The sequence below is a fragment of the Onychostoma macrolepis genome, chromosome 17, assembly GCF_012432095.1.
Source record: "Onychostoma macrolepis isolate SWU-2019 chromosome 17, ASM1243209v1, whole genome shotgun sequence".
In the NCBI taxonomy this organism is placed as follows: domain Eukaryota; kingdom Metazoa; phylum Chordata; class Actinopteri; order Cypriniformes; family Cyprinidae; genus Onychostoma; species Onychostoma macrolepis.
This window is the reverse complement of record NC_081171.1, coordinates 4114834-4138090: the sequence shown is the minus strand read 5'-3', so window position 1 is coordinate 4138090 and position 23257 is coordinate 4114834. Positions and strand designations below refer to the sequence as shown.

The following is a 23257-nucleotide window of genomic DNA, read 5'->3' as shown; positions in this document are numbered from 1 at the left end:
CACAACCAGTCAGTTAAACCTTTTCCCCACATTGTATATTTATAAGTGAATTTAAATAGAACAATAATTCACCAGTGTGCAACCAAGTGTTAGCCATTTATTGAAAAAACAAAAAAACAAAAAAAAAACAATAGGACAAATGCATTCTAATCTGTTTTTGTTCATAATGAAGTGTTAGTTTTGATTTTTTGGTTAGATTTTTAAAACATTTTTATTGCATGCATTTTATTTATTAATTTTTTTTAATTTTATTTCATTTTAATTCCAGTAGTTTAATTTCAGGAAAAAATATTTTTTGTTCACTGGTACGTTTTGTTTTCATAGAAATTTTCATTAATGATGACATTAGTGTCTGCAACTTATATATATGGGTCAAAGATGAAATGTCCCATTTTGGTGCCTGCATCAAATCAAATTTACAAAAGTGATTTTATGTACATAAAAAGCATATTAAATGCAAGTAAAGTGATTTTAGTGTTTCAAATAACGTTTGTGATAAAATGTTAAAATATGGTGACAAATGGGTAAAACCTAGTGGTTTTAAAGATAGTGGCAAAGTGGGTTTATTCTGTAAATCATGCTAAAAATCTAATAGTCATTACTTTTTGCTTAGGAAAAAATAAAATTAAACAGGACAGATTCTAATATTCATCTTTTTTTGTGTTTGACTCATATCACCCGAGAACACGACACACTGAACAGCATACAGAGTTACCTAAATTCAATTACCAAAACTTGTAAGTCGATTTGGATAATGTAAATGTAACTTTATTTTTGGTTTTCGGGTAAATGAAAACATTAATATGTGTATATTTGACCGCATTTATCTTTAGTGTCTCTCATGAAAAAATGTTATATGCTGGTTTATGGTGACTGGTGATCATTATATCCAGTAATAGAATCGAACAGCGATCTGTTTGTTTGGTTGAGCTCCAGACCCCAGGGAATGTGAAGAGCTGCTGTCTGACCCTGGGCTCTGATCTAGCGCCACAGAGAGCTTAAGCTGAGGAGAAACTGGCTGGTCAAGAGCTTGATGCTTACAGTTATGAATAAATAATGAGTCAGTGGTCCACTGCAACTTATTTATAACAGCCCTCTGTTATTTATTCAGTCCATTTGCCAAATATGGTGAAGGCGAGTCTGCTGTGTAAACATCCCTGTTTGGTTTCCCATCAGCGCATCTTAAGAAATGAATGTAGGAGAGAGCTGAATGCTATCCCCAATAATGATGCACCAAAATGAAAATTTGACCTGAAAACTGAAAATAAAGTTTTACATTTATTAATTTAGCAGAAAATAAAGTTTTGGGCATTAAATTTGGGTAATTGAACTCAGTATGCCAGTTGTAGTAAAGTTCTTCGACAGAGGCCTCTCAATATTTACATAAGTAAATATAAGTAAGTTACAGAAACACTGAACCGCATTTTCTGTCTTTCTTTAATTAAATATTTGTTCAATTTTCCTTCAAAATAACATAATCTAGTAGAACACTGTTTGTTCTATACAACAGACCAAAACAATATCTTTTTTCCATAGTACTAGTTAGCTGCCATAAAATAAATGCTGGTGCACACCTGTGCAAATATTACAGTTCCTGACAGCTTTTGATGTCCATAATATCTCATTTATCTGTTTTTCTAATCTTTTCTCTATGATAAATAGGGCTGAGGCTGCAGGAAAGTAAAAAAAAGCTTGACTTTTTATGATTTTACTCACTAAATTTGTAATATTTAAGGATATAAATGTAAACAAATTGGGAGGTTAGAGATTTGAACCTAATTTAATAAGTTTCTAGATCAGTGAATCTAGTGTGTTTTATGAAGAAGCTGTGAAATATTAACATGACTAAATGCATGAAACAGGCATTAGTTTCGTCTTGTTTTTAGTTTATTGCCCTCTTGCACTCTCTGGCGCAGTCTTGTTCGCAAACTGTCACGTCAGCAAGGTGAGTTCATCTTCAGTGTAATGGCTTCTTTTCCTGTGCACAGTATTACCAATGTTATTTACCATAATTGATCTGTGCAAGAGCTTGCAGTGGTAGGATGTGTGTGACCGAAGAACACAGAGTTAACACATTAGATGCTGTCAAGCTTCACATACTTTAAGCTGGTTCGGTGTACTTGTAGGGCTCTCAGGTCTTATAAATATGTTTTCACAGTTGTAAGTCACTCAAGAGGAAATTAGTACACTGCTGCAGGAAACCGCTGATTCAATACGGATGAGAAACCCATTTCCTGTTTATAGTGTCAACTATTTTAGCATTCATTCCCTGGCATGAGAAGTGTGTTCGATGTCCTGAGGTAACAACATACAGTGTCCATATGTTGTTTTGCAGTGATTCTTCTTGGCAGATAAGAAGCTTTCTGATCTGAGGACATTGCTAGAGTGAGATAGCCTTCGCCCCTGGGTCACACAGGCTCTTTTTACTCGCCTATGTTGTATTTATTGGCATCTATGTTTCCATGAAAGGTTCTTTACAGTGGAAAAAGGTTCTTTAGGTTATTAAAATGTTCTTCTAATGGTTCTTTTTTTAAGAACTGTTTAATGAAAGGTTCTTTGGAGAACCCATAATGGTTCTTCAATAGCATTGCTGAGAAAACTCCTTTTTGGAACCTTTATAAGAGTGAACGCTGTAAACAGTGTTGGGCACGTTACTTTAAAAAAGTAATTAGTTATAGTTACTAGTTACTTCTCACAAATAATAACTGAATTAGTAACGGAGTTACATCATTATAAAAGTAACTAATTACCAGGGAAAGTAACTATTGCGTTACTTTAAAAAAAATGTTAAAATATCAAATAACTTTGAATGCCCCCAATATTAAATATGTTAAATTAATGAAATGGACACTAAAAAGAATAAATTATTATTATAAAACATTGTACATTAATCTACACTTTATCTACTGACACTTAGTATCAGTCAGTCAAGCATTATAATATAATATTATGATAATTTAATATTATATGATGATATAACCAAGTATGAATGCATATTTGTCATCAATATAAAACGCACTAAGGATTAATGAACTGCTGGGTTCATGAATATTAATCACGTTGTCTGCGTTCGCGCGAATTGATTTGCTGAAATCAAAACAGGGACGATAATAGGTGAGCGCCAGCCAATGAGATTGTAGTTTGCGCATTAGTTCCGCCCACTACCAGAGAAACCGGCAGTTCTTAAAAGTTGAAGAATTCTAAAGGAACTCCGTTATTTTGACAGGAATATCGGAACTCCGTTATTTTGACAGGAATATCGTTTACATGTAGCGCGTCAATTCTGCATGTTATGAAAGACTCTCTTGCTCTGTATCTTTCTTTGCGTGCGTGTCTGTGAGAGAAAGCGACGGCGAGTCGTGCGCTTCACACTAGAGTTTATGGTAATTACGTCAAATACAGCTACACTGCGCATCCATTCAGATGAACTGAAAATTTTTATTCTAATAATATAATATAGTAACGCCACATTTTATTGTCAGTAACGGTAACGGCGTTGTAACGGGGGAAACAGTAATTCGTTTGATTACTCGTTACTGAAAAAAATAACGCCGTTAGTAACGCCGTTTATTTATAACGCCGTTATTCCCATCACTGGCTGTAAAGTATCTGTGGTTTTCTTTGGATTATATTACAATCTAACAGAGATTTGAAAGAACTCTTGTTAGCATAAACAAGAGTTCACCCATTATGAAACGCTGGAGTCTGCAACCTGATATAGAACAGAACTCGCATTTGTGCCTAAATGCACATAGAAAGCATGGAATGCAACACAGTGCTAGTGAATATGAATGACTGTTTGACTGAGACAGCCGTTGTTGTCCTACTGGAGAAGGGGTTTATGGGAGCATTTACAGTGCATTACTCCAGAGGGCTGGAGCAGCATTCACAGACAAGACTTAAGACTCTGATTAGAGACTTTGTATAATCCATTTAGTTAAGTCAATGGATGAGACCCTCTGTAATATGACGCACGGACCTCTGGGAACACACATTCCCTCTTGTGCCGAACCCTGGTGGTTTACTCATATTGTCTGTGGGTAGCTGAGAAGTAACATGAACATGTTGAGAGACTTTTTCTCAACATCTAGTTTTTATGTTAAAATGTATATGAAGGTGTATATTTTTAGATGCTGTGACTTTTTGAAGTTTATTTGTATAGTCATACAGTAAAGTATTGTAGTCTCTCTATTATAATGCAACCTGTATTTTTTTCTTTCTTTCTTGAAACATGAAAAGAGAATCTTGGTCAAAAAGTCTGAGCTATTCTCTATGCAATGAAAACTGATGATTTTTACTGCAAAGCTCCAAGATGTTTTTCTCATATTTGACGTGCAATAATCAGTGCTGTTTGCTGTAAACATGTAAGAGTAATACAAATTTGAATCAACTAGTTCTTACACAAAATATTGTATGAAAGCATATGGATTACTTTTTGGAGCTTGGTGGTAAAAATCACCATCCAGTTTGGTTGTATGCAAATTTCAGTCTAACAACTCATTTCAAAAGAAAAAAAATACTGTTGGAAGTAGATGAGAGTGAAAAATCCCTTCAATTACGCAATGCATTTTTATACACTAGTCATCATATCCTGTGTTCAGCACATTTGACTGGGACTCTGAGGTGTTCAGAGATGTATGTACCTTAACTGAGCTTACAGATTCGGCCGAGCAGGAGTGGAGTGTTACTGCCAGCATGAGAGCGGATCGGCTGTCATCCAGCTGGAGTTTCTTGTCAATGAAGTGAGTTCTGCCCTGACCATCTGTGTATAGTCATTTCCGCTTCTTTACTTTCTCCAGGTCTTATCCCTCTCCCTCACATTGCCTGTAGCTTTTAGTTGAATATTTAATCTTTAATCTGTTCAAAATGTGAATTACAAATGTAGAGCTCTTCAGTACTTTATTGTGTTCCTGTTTGTTTGGTCTATAGGGGGCGCTGGTTAGTGCTTTGGCAGATGACAGTATTCATTTGTGGAATCTGAGGCAAAAACTTCCAGCCATCCTTCATTCTCTAAAATTTAATCGGGAGAGGTAAGCATCCTGTGTACAAATAAACCATGAGCAATGTTGCGATATGATTTGGTGTGCCTTATCAAAACACAAATTATATATACTGTATATCATCTGCTCTGAGAATGGGTCGCTTTAACATGCATTTGGGAACACAGCATGCACAAAACATCATCTCTTACTTGATGAGAGGCACTTCTCAACAAAAGAGAAGCGTTTGTGCTTTTGTGGCAGCACAGGCAAACAACACTTACATTTTCTTCAGAAAATACAAAAGTTGGCCTTACCTGGGCTTTCAAAGTTTTTGTCTTGTATAAGTAGCAATGTACTTTGAGTTTCTGCATTTTCTGTTAATCAACAGACCATGAAGGCTTGAAATGAATGTTTGTTCAGAGACAAATGGGCAGGACAATGTTCTCAAGTGTCCTCAGTTGCATGTAGTCTTGATTGGTGTCCCATTCAGAAGACACACAATGGCAGTAATGCACGGTCGTCCACAGTAATACCAGATGATTTATCAACCGTGACTCATTCATTTTGCCAGATTTCACTCTGCTGTTATTGCCATTTCATCCTTATGCGTAACGAGGCACAGATCAGTCAAATGTTCGCCATCGTAAGAGATAATCACAGGGAATATTTCACTTTGATTAAGGTCAGCTCTCTCCTTGTCTTTGGCAGGATCACGTTTTGCCATTTGCCGTTTCAGAGTAAATGGCTGTACGTGGGCACAGAAAGAGGGAACATTCACATTGTCAATGTGGAGTCCTTCACCCTCTCAGGCTATGTGATCATGTGGAACAAAGCCATTGAACTGTGAGTGTCTAGACACCGTGAACTCCAGTGATTCTCATGTGTTTTCTTCTACTGTTTGGGTTTGGGAGATTTTAATTAAAGGACTTGTGCACAAATATCTACACAAGGTCATCATGAATGATCTCTGCATATCACTTCGAAATATTTTCCTCTCTTCAACAGTTCCTCAAAGACTCACCCTGGACCTGTGGTTCATATCAGCGATAACCCTATGGACGAAGGGAAAGTACGAAATCTTGACCCTTTGGCATCAAATTTATTCCCTAAATCTTTCAGTTTGTACCATTTCAGAAAAGTTGTGTTTCTATTTTGCAGCTTTTAATTGGTTTTGAGTGTGGCATAGTTGTGCTGTGGGACTTGAAATCGAAGAAGGCTGACTATCGGTACAGCTATGATGAGGTGAGACAATGTTATTGTAGGACATTGACCAGTAGCCCATCCTGACTGGATGTCTCATTGCATTTCGGGCCAAAATTAGAGCATTGTTTAAAGCAAAGCTACTTACTCTCATTCTGTAAATTCCCTGAAAGGAAGGAAGGTCTCCAGTAGAGATGGGATGTACTCCAAGTACTCAGTGTAATGTGACAGTAGTGATTGATCACAAAAACACAACAATAATTGCATGTTATTCTCTTTAATGCAGTAAACTTAACTTTAGAATTTATTAACAGCTGTACATTTCCAACCATCCTTACATTCACATTTTAGTAATAGTTGTGACATGTTTGGTGGTAACTTGCTGTTCACATCATAAGACAGTAAATTACACATTAAAAGTTACACATCACATCAAAGGACAGTAAAAAACTGAAGAGTTTTGAAAAATTGGAGCAGAAACAATTTTCGTTCAAAAATTGCTAGTCAATTTCATATTTAACTAAGTAAGTAACAAGTAACACACTTAATTAAATGTGAAAGACTGAAATAGTATTTTATTGGTTTAATGTTTGAAAATGAAGGAATTACGACAGCCATAAATATTAATATTGTAATTTATAGTTGTAATGTAAAATAAAATTCTTCTTCTTAAATACTTATTTTTTTTTTATATTTAGTTTTAGTAGTAATAATAATTATCATTATTTTATGGCCATATATATATATATATATATATATATAACATTTTGAAATGGTATTTGTTTTGTGAAGTGGACTCCAGTAACCTTTGTGTTATTTACAACATCGAAAAATGACATGAGTTTTTTTTACCATGCATATTGGTGTCATGTGGCTAAATGGACAGATCACTTGATACATCTATTGAGTACTCAAATAAACAAGTCTATTCTACAGGAAGTAACTTTTTTCAGATGCATTTGTTATCTATGAGGAACGGAACTGAGATGTTTGTTGTTTATTATTGTTGACTCATATAAGCTGTCACAACACATGAACCGTAGTTTGCCTGACCTGGTTTCTCTTGTGGTTGATTACTCATCTTTTGTTTGGCCTGTAGGCGATCCACTCTGTGGCTTGGCATCACGAGGGGAAACAGTTTGTGTGCAGTCACTCAGATGGCACGCTTACCACATGGAATGTACGCGCTCCTGCCAAGCCTGCCCAGATCATTACGCCACATGGTAAGCTTCTGCCCAAACAAACTCCCTTCCAAGTTCCTCAGGTTGAGCGCTTCAGGGAGCATAGAATAAATATTACAAGACTGTAGAGGTGAAGTGTGTCTTTTAAGTGCTGTTAGCAGAACCAATGAAACAAAAATGATTGTTTCCAAACAGGTTTCTGAAACCGATCAATGCGTTTAAAGAGTCACTATACTTTCAGGCAGTCAGCCTATGAATGACTTACTTATGGACACTTTTCACAGACTTTGATGACACGTTTCAACAGTTATTAATGTTGTAAATCTAACAAAGTTGTGAATATTCTTAATGCTAACTAACTGCTTGAGTGTTTCTAACACAGCAGCCAAGGGAGTGATTGGAAATGTGACATCTTTCTTTTTGATCAATGCAATCAATCTCACTATACTTTTTTCCTCATTTGTAAAGTCATACATTATCATGGATTTTTGCTATTGGTGCAAATGGGAGAGCAAAAATTATATTTGTTGTTGTTGTTCACCACTATACTACTACTTCTGAAAACTGTGTTTCATTGTGTTTCACTGTGTGAATATGTTTCAGCCTCCAAAAAATGACAAAATTCAGGTTTAATACTGCAGATTTTTCACTGAAGAAATTCAAATCCTTACTAAGGGTGAAGCAAAATAATCTATTTACAAGTGCATCGGGATTCTTTATCAAAAGTGCAGAATCTGTTTACAGAAATGAATCTTTTAAAATGTAAAATTTAATTAGTTTTAAAATGAGTAGTAGTTGCACCGAAAATGGTTTTGGAATCTAATTAGAATCAAATGATGTGCCTTAAGTTTTCTACACTTAATTTATTGAGGTTCCCATGATAAGAATACACAGAGACTGGTGATAGGAAAGGAGATAAAAATATATGAAGGCATATTTATTTGCACACCTTGTTTACCATGCGATATTCTCTCCCAGGTAAACAGCCCAAGGATGGAAAGAAGCCCGAGCCATGCAAACCCATCTTGAAAGTGGAGTACAGAACTACCAGGGCAGGGTAAGGCCTCAGAGGAAGCTGAACTCAGGGTTGCATTCAGGAAGCAAACAGAGCATGATGCATTGCACACGTTGACTGTCTGGTATAGGTGCTTCTGTTTTATGGGTTTTAAGGGGATGACATGATGTTTTTAAGAAGACTGACATAAAATATACAGCTAATATGACAATCAATTTTTCTCAGGGTTGCATTCAGGAAGCAAACAGAGCATGATGCATTGGTTTGAGACTTGTGCAACCTTGCATTGCGAGAGACTGTCTGGCATTGATGCTTCGGTTTTATGGTTTTTAAGGGGATGACATGATGTTTTTCAGAAGACTGATATAAAATATACAGCTAAAATGACAGTACATTTTGTATTACTTTTAATCATTTTCTTCATTCCACTCTTTCTGAATGAAGCACTAATTTGTTTCACTTCCGGCTTGGCTTTGCATCATGGAAAAATGAGATTTGTTAATTTGTTTTGTTAAGGGACCCATTCATGATACTGTGTGGAGGTTTGTCATATGATACAGTGGGTAGGCGAGCCTGTCTGACTGTGATGCATGGGAAAAGCACTGCAGTGCTGGAGATGGACTACCCCATAGTGGATTTCCTTACGCTGTGTGAAACCCCATATCCAAACGGCAAGTCACTGCCCCACCCATCGCTGGATTTCTCCCATAACGTTTACTGTATAATTAACAGTGCTTTAAAAACAACAGAGGCAAAATACAATTTTACAACAAAGCAGCATTGGTTTAATTTTTCTTATTTTTAAATATGTTATTGTCATATATATATATATATATATATATATATATATATATATATATATATATATATATATATATATATATATATATATATATATATATACTGTGTATGTTTATGTATATATGAATACACAAACATACAGTATATATTTTGAAAATATTTCCATGTATATATTTATATTCATATAATTGATATTATATACAAATGTTTTAAATGTATAAACTGTACACACGCATATATTATGTAAACAAAAACATTTATATTGGATGCGATTAATTAATAAATACATAAATATATGTCATAGAAAAGCATATATAACTATTATAAAAGTATATAAAAATCAAAGAAAATAATAATTAATTATCAATAAACATTTTTTCCATTTATATCGCCCAGCCCAACAATATAGCAATTTGTCTAGTTCTGATTTGTATCTACAAAAAAAAATCAACTAATTAAATATAAATAATAATAATAATAATAATAAATATATATATGTGTGTGTATATATCTATATATATATGTGTATATATAATGTGTGTGTGTGTATATATATATATATATATGTGTGTGTGTGTGTGTGTATGTGTATATATATATATATATATATACATATGTGTATATATAATGTGTGTGTGTATATATATATATATATATATGTGTGTGTGTGTGTGTGTGTGTGTGTATATATATATATATATATATATATATATATATATATATATATATATATATATATATATATATATATATATATATATATATAATATAAATATTATTTATATTTGTAGTTAAATACTGATAAATTCAAACTAGACATAGTGCTCTATGTTAGGCAATATAATGAGAAGAAAAAAAAAAACTTTAGATTTCTTTTCTTTTAATGAACTATAATTTTTAGACCAGACAATTGTTGTTGCAAAGGAGATATGTAAGAACTAAAATAAAAATCTAGTTATGAAAAACATTTATCAAAAACATTTTTTTTCACTAAATAAATAAAAAAAATAAGTGGTATTTTGTTGAAATGCCTCATTTAAGTGTTTAAAATAATTGTTCCTTCTCTATCCCCACAGATTTCCAGGAACCTTATGCGGTTGTTGTCCTGCTGGAGAAGGATTTGGTTGTCATTGACCTTGCACAAATTGGGTGAGTAAATGCCAAACGTTATACACACTGTCTTGGTTTGTGCAGCTGTTTTATAAAAAGCCTCTCTGCGCAGGTATCCGATCTTTGAGAATCCGTATCCTCTGTCCATCCATGAGTCTCCGGTGACCTGCTGTGAATATTTTGCGGACTGTCCGGCTGAAGTCATTCCTGCACTTTACTCAGTGGGCTCCAGACAGAAGAGACAAGGGTTCAGTAAGAAGGTAACGTTCTGCCCTCCACTGTTTAAGAAAATGAATAGTTCTAAAACAGCTGATCCAAATCTGTGTTTTTATGCAGGAATGGCCCATAAGTGGAGGTAACTGGGGCCAGGGAACACTAAGTTTCTCAGAGATTATCATCACTGGGTACGTGATCTCTCATGCACACACTCTTTGTTGTACCGAAGCCTTTTCTTGTATAGTAATCGGATTAGAGAGGGAAATAGTTTTTTGGTATTGGAAGGAAAAATGCTTTTCTGTTCGGCACCAGGGCTGTTATTGTTTTCTTCTGTTTTCTTTCTGAAAACAACAGGCATGCTGATGGATCGATCAAGTTTTGGGATGCCTCAGCATGTGAGTTTCTGTCTCGGGAAACACACTTTTATGTTTTATGTCACAAGTGCAGTCTACAGCATTATTTTGAGTTGGCCAGTTTGATTATGCTTTCAGCTACCAAGAGTAAAACACTCTCAGATACATTTTTACAGATTTTGCAGATATTTTACAGATTACTCTCCAATTTAAATCAGAAAATGCAATTGAAGTTTGCAGATTTGCTAATCGGATCTGCTAATAATTTGTAAAAATATTTAGCGTCAACTAATAAAGATGCTGAATTTGTTCTTTTGTGTCTGTCAGTAATGCTGCAGGTTTTGTATAAGCTGAAAACAGCGAAGGTGTTTGAGAAGCCCCGCGGTAAAGAGGAGAAATCCAGTACTGAAATTGTGGATGAAGATCCGTTCGCCATCCAGATCTTGTCCTGGTGTCCAGAGAGCCGTGTGCTTTGTGTGGCTGGAGTATCAGCTCATGTCATAGTCTACAGGTTCAGCAAACAGGAAGTCACCACTGAAGTAGTTCAGGTCTGACCCTTTTAAATGCATGTATATATGTGTAAATGTGCAGGCTGTGTATATGTGTAGTTGACAAATGAACAAGATACTAGTTTAAAATGTATAGATTTGTCACAGATGCAGCTGGTCAGCATTTTATTTACGTTCTTCATTTCACAAGTTCATTTTAAATGGTCCCTCTATGTTACAAATGCTTAATATTAATACGAGGTCCTAAAAACTGCATGGTGATTATAATGCAATTAGAAAAATGCTGTTTAAAGCCGTTTTAGATGGAGTTTAGTATGCACACTGCAGGATATTTCATTAAGCTTTAAGTTGTTTTGACACATGGTTTCCAGCAGTTAGAATACCATATGCTGTATCCATACAAATGAGTAAAGCTCTCACTTATTTATGCTTATTAATGCTAAAAACCTTGTTTTTTTTAATGAGGAGGTGTCACACCGTAGGACTGAATAAATGAACATGGAAGTAGCTCTACATAGATATTACAAATATAATTAATAGTGGGTAAAACTCTTCTTTATACTTACAAGCCTGGAGAATATCTTCCTGCCGGTGTATTAGCAATATTATATAATATTAAAGCTCCCCAAGAGAATTCTCAATTAGAAATTAATTTGGTGAGTCACTTCACAAGAGAAATCTGTGTATATAAATGTAGAAATGTTAATATTTCATTATACCAGTTAATAACAGTGTTACCATATGCAGTTCAATCTAATGTCCCTTCTATATATTTTCTTTTCCACCAGATATTCCTTTGTTTCTTTTTCTTAATTTTGTACTTTTTAGGTGTCCTTCAATTGTATCTGGGAGTTATGGAGATTTCTTTCTGTTTTTAGATTTTTCACTTTACATGTGACTTTACATATTTCCTGGAAGAAAAAAAAATTAATATAGAATACAAATTAATTAATTTTTTTCAAGTTAATATGTCAATTCATTTGTAGAGTCAACCTCTAAAATCGTTTCAATAATAAATAATAATAATAAATAATAATATCATTCATTTTAATACTTTTCTGTATTACACAGTTCATGATGAGGACAGTCAGTTTTGTTGAAAATGCTAAAATATTAAATGATTTGCATAGATGTATTTATGGACAAATTGAAGAAAATGTAAGAGAAAATTGAATTGACTATTTTTCTTATGAAAGAGTACAATTACTTGTCTGTATCTTCATCTGTGAACATGCACATGGTTGTATAGATCTGATGACAGTTATCTTGTGTCTGTAGCTCCTGGAAGTGCGTATGCAGTGTGAGCTGAATGAAGTGGAGACTCCCGAGGGCGGAGGCGAACAGGCGTCAGCTGTTTCCACCCCAGGAACCTCATCCAGCCCTCAGACCAGCCTGCCTCAGTCCCACCCCTCCACCAGCAGCAACAACTCGTCTGACGGCCTGCGAGATAATGTGCCCTGTCTCAAGTACAGTCTGTTTTCATCGATTTCAGATTTATTCATCCCTAAGCTGCATGTAAAAACAACAAAACAAAAGCATGTTAATGAAATGTTCTTTTCATGTTTAAGTTTACAGGTTTGGGCCATAAATTTGCCCGTGTGGACCAGATTTTTGATTAAATGTCTGGCTGTAAGACCACATGATTTGGTCTGTGCTTAAATTAGCATGTAGTTAATTGTGTCCTGTGTCTTACTTGGCCAGGGTCAGGAGTTCTCCTCTCAAACAGTCTCCGGGCTACCAGGTGGAGCTGCTCATTCAGCTGGTGTGGGTCAGCGGGGAGCCGCCACAACAGATCACCAGCCTGGCCGTCAACTCTGCATATGGCCTGTAAGTCCACGAAACGACAACACTAGCTCATTTATCGCACATATGTGTTTACTGAGCATTTAAAAACACCTCCTTTCCACAACAGCTGTTCATTATCTTTCAGACAAGTTTTATGTGTCATGATCCATCATATTAACGCCTAGCAGCCATGCTTGAATAATTTTTCTTTATTACAATAATTAAGAATTTTAACTACTTGAATACTGTTGAAATGCTCAAATGTAATGAGCTACAATATACTCTTATATCTGATTACCATCGCTAAAGATGTTTGAATTTGTTATTCAAGTTTATAAAGTCTGTTAACTGTCAAATAATCATAAAATCAACTGTTGCTGAATTTAAAGTTTAATATTTTCAAATTTAGGATTGAGATTTCAGTTTTACATCTGGAGCCTTGAGTAGAAATTGTGATTAAATTAATGCTGCACAAATGTTCTGCACAAAAGCAAACTTTCAAAGCTAAGAAATAGCAGTTTACTTTTTATTTATAGATGCTCAAGTGCAATTTTTTTTTTACATAATACCAATACTTAGTAATTCACCACTGGCAGAAATATTAAGCCGCCAAAACTGTTTTCAGCATTGATAACAATAAACATAATAATACGAAGAAAAAAGCAATCAGCATATTAGAACGATTACTGAAGGATCATGTGACACTGGAGTAACACTGGAATAAATTACACATTAAAATATATTGCAATAAAATACAGTTATTTTAAATTGTAATAATGTATCTTCATATTATTGTTTTTCCTTTATTTTGATCAAATAAATGCACCCTGGTTGCAAACTTAATCATTCCTTACTTTTGACCGGTAGTGTGAATCTGTTGTGTGTTTTACAGAGTTGCTTTTGGCAATGGAAATGGTCTTGGTGTGGTTGATTACCTTCAGAAAACTCTGCTTCTGAACATGAGCACAGCTGAGCTGTACGGCTTCACAGATCCTCACCACAGACAACCACACTCACCCCGCAAAACCAGACAGCCCTCGGCAGGTGAACAAACATCTAAGAGAAAGCTTCATCCTCTTACTAATAATCATAACCTCTGCATGTTGTCAGTCTGTTTCTGTCTGATAAAGTAAAGCACATGCTCATCATGAGCGGTGTCAGTCTCCGGACCGTGGTGCTCCTGCATCCTTCAAACTGCAGGTGGTCGTCTCTGGCCGAGGAACCATCTGCACCGATCTTAGAAAATCATCCGATCCATATGCTCAAAAAGGGGCGCCGGTGTTTGTTCTTTTCTGTCCCCTGTCTTTTCTTGTTCTTTTTGTTGTTCACTCATTTGAGTTTCAATCTTTGAAATACACAGATGCCAACAGACTGAATTTAAGGCCATGTGACATTTCGCATTATTGTTAGTGATGCACTGATACAAAAAATCGGACCAATTTATCTGACCAAATAGCAGTTTATTCATTATTTAATAGTAATCAATCACTTATTACTCATTTTTGGGGTTAGCTTCACAATTTTTTTATCTGTTCTGTTTTGTATGGAAGTCCATTTCCGCCATGTAACGACTTTTTATCTCACAATTCAGTCCTTTTTTTTCTCACAATTGACTTTTTTACTCTGAATTGGAGGTTATATCTTGCAATTCTGAGAAACCAGTCTGAATTAGGAGGTAAAAAAGGTCTGAATTGTGATTTTTTAAAAAATCAGAAGTCACCTTTTTATTTATTTTTTTATTATCTGGCAGAAACAAGCTTCCAGTTCAGTTGGAATTGGGTAGTATAATAATAAAAAATGCTCAATTTTAATTTAAATTTTAATGTGCAGTAATCATTATCTTGACCACTAATATTGTGCATTCTTGTGCATTTATTGTCAATTTTTATTTTTTAATTATTTTTAGACTTTACTCGTTTATTGAAAATAATAAAGGCAGAACAAATGTCCAATCTGCCCTAAATTCAGTCTCTGGACTCTGTCAGTTCAAAGGCCTTCTAGCTGTTCATTTGATTTTGTGTCATTGTTTTGTCTCACCATTTCAATATTCGTCTCTCTCTGTGGTTTCGTAAAGACACTCTGCATAAGAAGTCTTGCATGTCCGGCCTCTCTAACTTTTATTCTGAATCTGTGAAAAAGCTTCGTTCTTCTTACCTCAGTAAGTCACACGGCACTCATCAAAGGTCTTGTTCTTCTCTTTATATCTGTCTGCATTCTTCTTTTTCTCTTTGTTTAACACTATAGACTATTTTTGTGTTGATTTATTATTTAAGTGTTACGTGATGTTTATTGCATAAATGTCAGCCAGGCTGTTGTTTGTTTCAACAGGTCTTTGTGATGGTAATGATGCATCAGCCACACCAGAGGAGAGATGCAAATCACCAACTTCAGGTAAAGATTCCTTCATTCGTTCTCCCTCATATTTACTGGTAGAACAAAACATATTGAGAGCATTGATTGATGGTAGTTTATTGGCAAACGCTTAAAAGAACAATTCACCCAAACATGAAGCTTCTGTTGTTCTAAACATGTATTTAAGAAGGCAGAACAGAAATCTTTTGTTTTTCATAAATCACCACCTACTTTCATTTTATACTCCCAAGCTCCAAAAATGTGAAATGTAGTAATATGTGTCTGTATTTCAAGTATTCTAGCCACTTGTGTTTAACTAAACTGATACAACATGAGGTTGAGTTTGTGATGAAAGCATGTGCATTTTGTGTGGACTGTGCCTTTTAAGGTGCAGTGTGTAATTTCTGCAGCACTAAACTGAACTAAAGGACCCCTGTCGGCATGGTTTGAACAAACTGGTAGTCCTGCCAAACCCATACAATTTCATTGGTCATGCAGAAATTGCACACTGCAACTTATAGACAGACATATTGACAAACACTGCAATGCCAGAGAATTGGACGTGAAGCTCTATTATAGTTAAAAATTCTTTAGCACTGCAAAAAATGAAAACAATTCCGCAAGCATCGTCAGAATCCCAGTCAGGTGTGCTGACTAAGTGCATTTCATTTACAAGAAATTTGACTTTGATATGCATATAGTTGCCAAAAGTTACATAAGACCCCATCGGCTGTGTCACATTATTATGCAGGCTGTGTTGTTGCTTTAGGCTCCGGTTCACCGTGCAATTCTGATGAAGACAGCAAACAAAAGTTTATTGACAAGGGTACGGTACATTTATAAACACCTTTTAGAAACAGCTTTTTTGTCTTAGGAAATCTTTTATTTTCTTTGATTGGTTCTATTCAATACATTTTCCAGTGAAGTCCAAAAGCAAGCGGATATCCAAGACTGTTGCCAATGACTTTGGTACTGTATAATGTTCATATTACAGCAGTCTGGGTCTCTCAGTTTCTGTGCTAATGGGCACTTGTGCACTAACCAAATGAACTAACCAAACAAATTAAAATGGGTTTGCTTAAGTGCGTTGTAGAGCTGAACTTGAGCTTTGTGTGTCTGTTGCTTGGTGGTTAGGTGTGCCAATAAGTGGTGGACCAGTGAGATATTATTAGAGAGCCGTATTTGCCACTTTCAAAGTAGTGGTAGTGAATGATTCATAAGTACGTGTTAATCTAAAGGAAAAAAAAAAGTTTTTGGAATCTTTTTTTCTAAAATGGTTTGTAAATACTGCACATGTTGATATTTTAGATTATTATCATCATTTAAAAAAAAAAATTCTAAATTGCTTTTTTCTAACCTTCTTTAACATTACAGGTTTTTACTCTGCTCTGGTGCGTTTCAAGGGTAAAAATACACATGATGATGAAAATGATGTCAGACATTTAACATATTTCTGATTTTGAATGTGTTTTCGCACAGATCTCTGCTGAACATCTGAAATCATAGACAGGGCGATCACACACAGTGACAGACATTTTACAGAGAAATGAGGCTCCTGGTGTTCTGACTCTTGAGCGGTGCTGGTTTCATTGCCACTAATCTCAATGCAATTTTCCGGGCATGATTGAATTGCTTCTGATTGTAACATACTAGATGAACAAACGTCTCTTTTTAAGGCTGCTGATGGGCTCATGACTGCTCTTTGGCTTCATTCTACATCTTGATCCTCCAGCTGATTTAGTCTCAACCTGCTTATTTCTCTCTTAAACCGGTTGATTAATACTTACTTAAATTCTTTAACTTTAGTAACCATCATTTCCCAGATGAATGACTTATATGTTCAGAACAATGTTTTCTTTTTTCCAGCTAAGATATCCCGGAAAATTAACATGATTGCTGATCAGAAAGATGGTAAGCGTTTGTTCTCTCACTTTAGTTTCTAGGAGTAGCTGTGCATCTCTTGCAGGGGATCAATTTCTTCCATGCTTACATAAACTGGGCATTACTTTAATCAGTCTACCTATATTATCAGCATAAAGTCTGGTCCAGTTTGCAGCTTATTCTAGCCTAGAACTGCCCAGTTAAACTGCACATGTTTGAAAAACAAATAGTCATAGTTGGCGTTGGAGTTGGAGTTTGAATAAATCTGATATAGTAGACACTACAGTAATAAAGGCAATGCATTTTTTTTGCATGCAACAAATTAGGGGTGTGCGATATACTGGTAGACATGATTAACCAGTAGAAATTTGTCAACTGGCAGAGATTTTGGACTATCGTCTCTATCGCGGTTACATGCTCACGCGACATTGCTGTGCTATATGGTCATGAAAACTTATCGTTTGCATGCAGTTTTAAGCATGGCGCTTTAAAAATAAGTGAATTTAAGCTGTTGAAACACAATCAGCAGAGAAATAGAACTCATTTCGCTATATGCATGCACTGTCTGAGAGACTTTCTGAGCACTGTGCGGGAGTATTGAACTGAGTTATTTTTGCCGCTTTATAGGGCTTGAATGGTTAAATACACCCTTGTTTGTCAAAATGCCCATCTTTGCAAGTATCCTCTTAAACACAGTAATTTAGGTCTTAAGTGAAAGCAAACAGCTGAGAGAGAAAACACATGTATATTGGATCCAGGCAGTTCTTAAAGTGACAGCAGTCTAATATTCCTGCTTTCATGTTACTCAAACAACAAAAGAGAGAAAATCTCTAACTGCTCTTGACTAAATCACTTTTGTAACTTTAATAAAAAGAATGTATTTAATTTACACAGTGAAGAATATGCAGTGTTTTTATGCATTTGATTACCTTATACAATGTATGTAGCATTTCTTATTTATATGGTCTACTGCAGGTTTTTTGTCCTATTGCTTGTAATTAGTTTCCTATTCTTATTTAATCGCCGATTGTTTACTTGTCTTCAGTGAGCTTCAGTTTTTTTGTTTGTTTTTTTTTAGGCTAGTATAAGTTCTTATTTAAAGCAAAAATAAATAAATAAATCATGATATATATTGTTACCATGAAATTAAATTACTTATATCGTGCTATAAGATTTTGGTCATATCGCCCACCCCTACAACAAATAACTTTTAAATCATGTTTTCGGGATATCATCCACTACTGTTCTTCAAGTGTTATAGACCTATAATGTAGGTCTATATAGAATATAGACTGGCATGCATGAATAGAAAAGTGTTCAAATGTTTTAGGTGCAATATATGTATTTGCTAGCTAGTTATAATGTACGCTGTTCTGCGTATAGAAAGGAGGTTACGGCGTCACTGCTCTCTCCCTGGTAAGAAACAACAGAGTTCAGTGAAGGAAATGAAGAAGAAACGTGCAGCGTCTTTCCGTGAGACCTCATTCTGTGACCCCAGTGAGTGGCCCTATTTTAGGCTGACCTGACCTGGTCTGGTTCATACTAACTCTCACTGGAGCCTGCCGTGTGGAAATTGCCTGTTGTCTTGAATGATGCCATCCAAGTTTGGTTTTGGTGAAACAGAAACATTCCCTCACCTTTTTTTTTCAGTGTCTGATTTTAAACTGATTAAAGATTTAATATTATTAGTGGAATACAGAATCATTACACAAAACAAAAAAAAAATCATTCATCATCCAAAATACACACATGAAACATATCAAACCAGCAATAACCTGTGTTAAGTTCTCTAGTTTTGATTTTGTTGATATTGACTTTTTTTTTTTAAGTTTACTAACAAATTTCAGACATTTTATAGGTAAATGTCAAACAAAAAAGCTTATTATTTTATTTTAAAGTTAATTTTTTTTCTTTTGATTTTGGGGAGAAGCATGATCCGGACATGTTTTTGTCAGTTTTGGTGAGACTCATCTTTGCATTGCTTTTAGAATGTGTATTTACACTAAAATTATAGGCTTGCCAGAAAGATATCTAAATGCATCTGGGTCTCTGAGAGTGAAAATAAAACACCATAACAATGTTCTGTAATTGGTGATTGCGAGTTTTGTTCATACTGAATGGAATTGTTCTGGTGATTTCATGGCAATGGTTTGTGTGCAGTTCCTGTATGTCTTGCACATTACACGCTACAATGAAACCTAAAGTTTATATTAATACTACGTATTTACTAAGAATGTATCACACATATATTAACTGCTTAATGGCTTGACTGTTTTTGTCCTTTGATTTCAGGTGTCCTAAGGTGGTTCAGACTTGATTTTAAAAGTCATGCTAATTGTCCTCTTATTGTTGTCTTTTTGTCCCTGATGGGTCAATGTGTCCTCAGACGCCAGGGACAACTCGTTCAGCCGCTCACGCAGCTCCAGTGTGACCAGTATTGACAGAGAGTCACGCGAGGTCATTTCCTCCTTCTACTTTTGTGACTCCCTGTCCAAGAAGAGCGAGACTGTGGCAGTGCCCAGCCTGTGGGTTGGCACCTCATTGGGCAGCATGCTGGCCATCGCCCTCACTGTGCCCTCCACACCAGAGCAGAGGATGCAACAGTCCATGGGCGTCTCTTTCTGTGGTAAGATGTGCTTATTATTAGCTATGTTTCCATCCACATATTTTGACACAAATTTTGGGATATTGCATAAAAAAACACTATATAGAAATGCCAAGACACATAAAATCTTAAAAAGATTTTTTTTTTAAGATTTTAGGCAGATTGAGGCAGATCATTTTTTCCCTGATACGGAGATGTGCACAAACTATGATGGAAACACATTCAGCGAATAAATTCCTAGATGTGCAATGAAAAACTTATACAATAGATCATGTGATTAGATAACTTGGATAATTGAGGCTAAAAAGTGAATTTTTTTATTGTCAATAGTGTACCGATTATGAAGCACAGCTCGCACAAACCAAACTTAAGTCAAAAATTGCATGATCAAATTGAAAGTGAGCAAAATATGTGTGAAGAACTTTTTTTCACCCTTGTGTGGAACTCTCAATCGCAATCCTGCTGAAATTAATTGCTTTCCCATGAAGTGACTATTTTTTTGTCTTGAACACACGGGATGGAAACGGTGCTTTATTCGTAAATGTTTTATACAATATTCCAATTTTCGCACAAGTTACATTCGCAGCTTTAAATTAAATTTGTAACGTTGGATAGAAACAGCAGTTGATGGAAAAAGGCACACCTGTTGGTTTCACACCTGCACACATCTAGTATGTATATTCATGTAAAACAATATACCGTATACTATATAGCATATCTCACAAAATACTACTATCACCCTTCTCTTTTTATAAAGTTGGATATATAAGAATATCCAACTTTATTTGCATATATTGGAAACAGTATGCGCAGTATACTATATAGCAAATCTTGTGTATGTGATTGTTTAAATGATCGTAAAATGTAACTATATAATTGCCTAGCTCTTTAAATAATGTTGGATATATAAGAATGTCCTACTTTATCTGCATACATACAGTACACTTGCGTAGGGTGATTACACTATATAGCAAATCTCAACTGCTTAATTGCTTGTATCATAGCAGAATGTAACTATATTGTCACTCAGCTCTAATCCGATAATTGCAACCATAAGGCATGAAGGTATTAATTATACAAAAACATTTAACTTGACTTCTTGTCATCACAGGTCCAGTAGTGCGCTTGAAGGGAGGTATTTTGCGCATGGCTCAGCTGAATGCCAGCGGGACCCTTCTGCCCCACGTATACGAGTCCTGGTATGAGCCCAACGCCCCTGAGGAGGAGAGAGAACGGCCACGGAGACGCCGGCCCACCTCGCCGCCTCCATCTCAGGAGAACCCGGACTGTCAGTACATTGTGGTCTGCTCAGAGAAACAGGCTAAGGTGGTGGCGATGCCCTCCCAAAACTGTGTCTATGAACACAACATTACAGAGACCTCCTTCGTACTTAGAGCAGATGTGGTGACGATGACTGCAGGGGTCGGCATCGCCTGCTTCTGTGCCAATGGCCATATCATGACCCTCAGGTAACATGGTTAACCTGATATTCAAAGCCATTGAACATTTTGTTTTTTGACTCATAAGTCTGTAAACCATCTGTTTATTTTAGTTTGCCCAGCCTGCGGCCACTGCTAGATGTGAACTACCTTCCCCTGACAGACATGAGGATAGCCAGAACCTTCTGTTTCTCAAACCAAGGCCAAGCCCTGTACCTCACATCGCCCACTGAGATCCAAAGAATCACCTATAGCCAGGAAACCTGTGATAACCTGCAGGTCAGACTGTGTACATCGTTTTATCATACCTGTAAACTTTTTGGCAAAATTTGCCATTTTGGCATTTATTTTGAGGTGCTCATTTTTGCAGGAGATGCTTGGAGAGCTGTTTACTCCAGTGGAGACACCAGAGGCTCCAAACCGAGGCTTCTTCAAGGGCTTATTTGGAGGCGGGGCTCAGTCCTTAGACAGAGAGGATCTATGTAAGCGTTAATGTGGCACTCAAACATAAAAATCTGTTTGTCTTAAATAGAAGTGATCTAAAATTCTGTCTGATTGTTTATCATTCTTTTTGTCTGATAACTATACTGTTTTTAATCAAACTTCAAATGTTAAATATCAAAACATTTTAATGTACAGTACACTTAAAAGAGTGGAGAAGAACAGTTAAATAATCTAAAGAACCTTTTTTCCGAAATATAAAGAACATTTTGTGGAATGGAAAGGTTCCTAAAGAACCTTTGACCTCTCCCAGAAAGAAATAAAGAACCTTTATTTTTAAGTATGGTATAGAGAAAAACAAATGTAATGAATGTCACAAAGATTGAAAATTGGTCATATTTCATCCCTAAAATTAAGATCTTTTGTGAAATCTCTAATTTTGTATAAAAAAAAATATTTTTTTAAATGTTCACACAAAAATTATTTCACTCCAAATTCTCGTTAGTGTTAATTCAGATTTTTGTTCTCATGTAATTTGCATGAATTAATATCTGCTTTCAGCACTGTTACTTAAAAAAGAAGAAAAAATACAAATTTTGGCCAGTACAAGTATGGTTATGAATGCACAATATAGACTACTCCTTTCTCATCAAAAAGTGAAAACAGCCAGGCAAAATATGAGATGCAAAAGAAATGAACACACTCACCTCAGTGGTTATCACAGATAAAAGGTAGACGAGCTTTAAACTTCTGCTATGACGAGGGATGATACTAAGTTTCTCTTCCAAGTGTTATTTTAGAATTTGTACTTTCTTGAAAAAAGTATGCTGGCACTGAATCATATCCCTCCTGTTTGTTCTCGCCTGCAGTCGGAGAGGTGTCTGCTGGTAAGGCTTCACGCAGCCTGGCGCAGCACATCCCAGGTCCAGGTGGTATGGAGGGCATGAAGGGGGCCGCTTCCGGTGTGGTGGGAGAGTTGGCACGGGCGAGGATAGCTCTGGACGAGAGAGGACAGAAACTAGGCGAGCTGGAGGAGAGGACAGCAGCCATGATGTCCAGCGCTGACTCCTTCTCTAAACACGCGCATGATGTGAGACGATCACTTGCTATTCACCATTACTGCTGCTTTTTAAAATGATACAGAGGCTGCGTTTCAAAACTTAGTGAGCACATTTCAGTCCCTCCAAGATTGTGCAATCACAGAAATAATGCAATCATTCCCTGCAAACAGTGATTTTCTTACTCAGGTTCAGGTATCAACATTCTTAAAGATATATTTACTTGAGATCCATAATGACTTGAGATATTAAGTCTTGTTTTCTGAAAATCCACAAAATCACTCTATTGAATTGTAATCTATTGTATGCTGGAAAAAACAATAGACAAT

The 23257-nt window shown here is 35.7% G+C and overlaps 1 protein-coding gene across 7 annotated transcripts in view; it reads left to right on the top strand.

The window, feature by feature from the left end:
- Positions 1-23257, top strand: part of stxbp5b (syntaxin binding protein 5b (tomosyn)) — a 39862-nt gene that overhangs the window by 11858 nt on the left and 4747 nt on the right. Inside the window, exons 3-28 of one of the 7 annotated variants that reach the window (XM_058748912.1) lie at positions 4661-4742; positions 4930-5030; positions 5691-5825; positions 5988-6051; positions 6141-6224; positions 7282-7405; positions 8342-8420; positions 8895-9049; positions 10256-10328; positions 10402-10549; positions 10626-10693; positions 10860-10900; positions 11186-11406; positions 12646-12833; positions 13069-13194; positions 14045-14196; positions 15227-15310; positions 15481-15543; positions 16274-16330; positions 16426-16473; positions 17371-17415; positions 19772-20011; positions 21102-21459; positions 21543-21708; positions 21800-21911; positions 22740-22960. In XM_058748912.1, coding sequence (XP_058604895.1) covers positions 4661-4742; positions 4930-5030; positions 5691-5825; positions 5988-6051; positions 6141-6224; positions 7282-7405; positions 8342-8420; positions 8895-9049; positions 10256-10328; positions 10402-10549; positions 10626-10693; positions 10860-10900; positions 11186-11406; positions 12646-12833; positions 13069-13194; positions 14045-14196; positions 15227-15310; positions 15481-15543; positions 16274-16330; positions 16426-16473; positions 17371-17415; positions 19772-20011; positions 21102-21459; positions 21543-21708; positions 21800-21911; positions 22740-22960 — 3235 coding nt within the window. Of the gene's footprint in view, positions 1-4660; positions 4743-4929; positions 5031-5690; positions 5826-5987; positions 6052-6140; positions 6225-7281; positions 7406-8341; positions 8421-8894; positions 9050-10255; positions 10329-10401; positions 10550-10625; positions 10694-10859; positions 10901-11185; positions 11407-12645; positions 12834-13068; positions 13195-14044; positions 14197-15226; positions 15311-15480; positions 15544-16255; positions 16331-16425; positions 16474-17370; positions 17416-19771; positions 20012-21101; positions 21460-21542; positions 21709-21799; positions 21912-22739; positions 22961-23257 lie in introns of all 7 variants that reach the window. The other 6 variants (XM_058748907.1, XM_058748906.1, XM_058748909.1 and 3 more) reach the window with 6 other exon arrangements.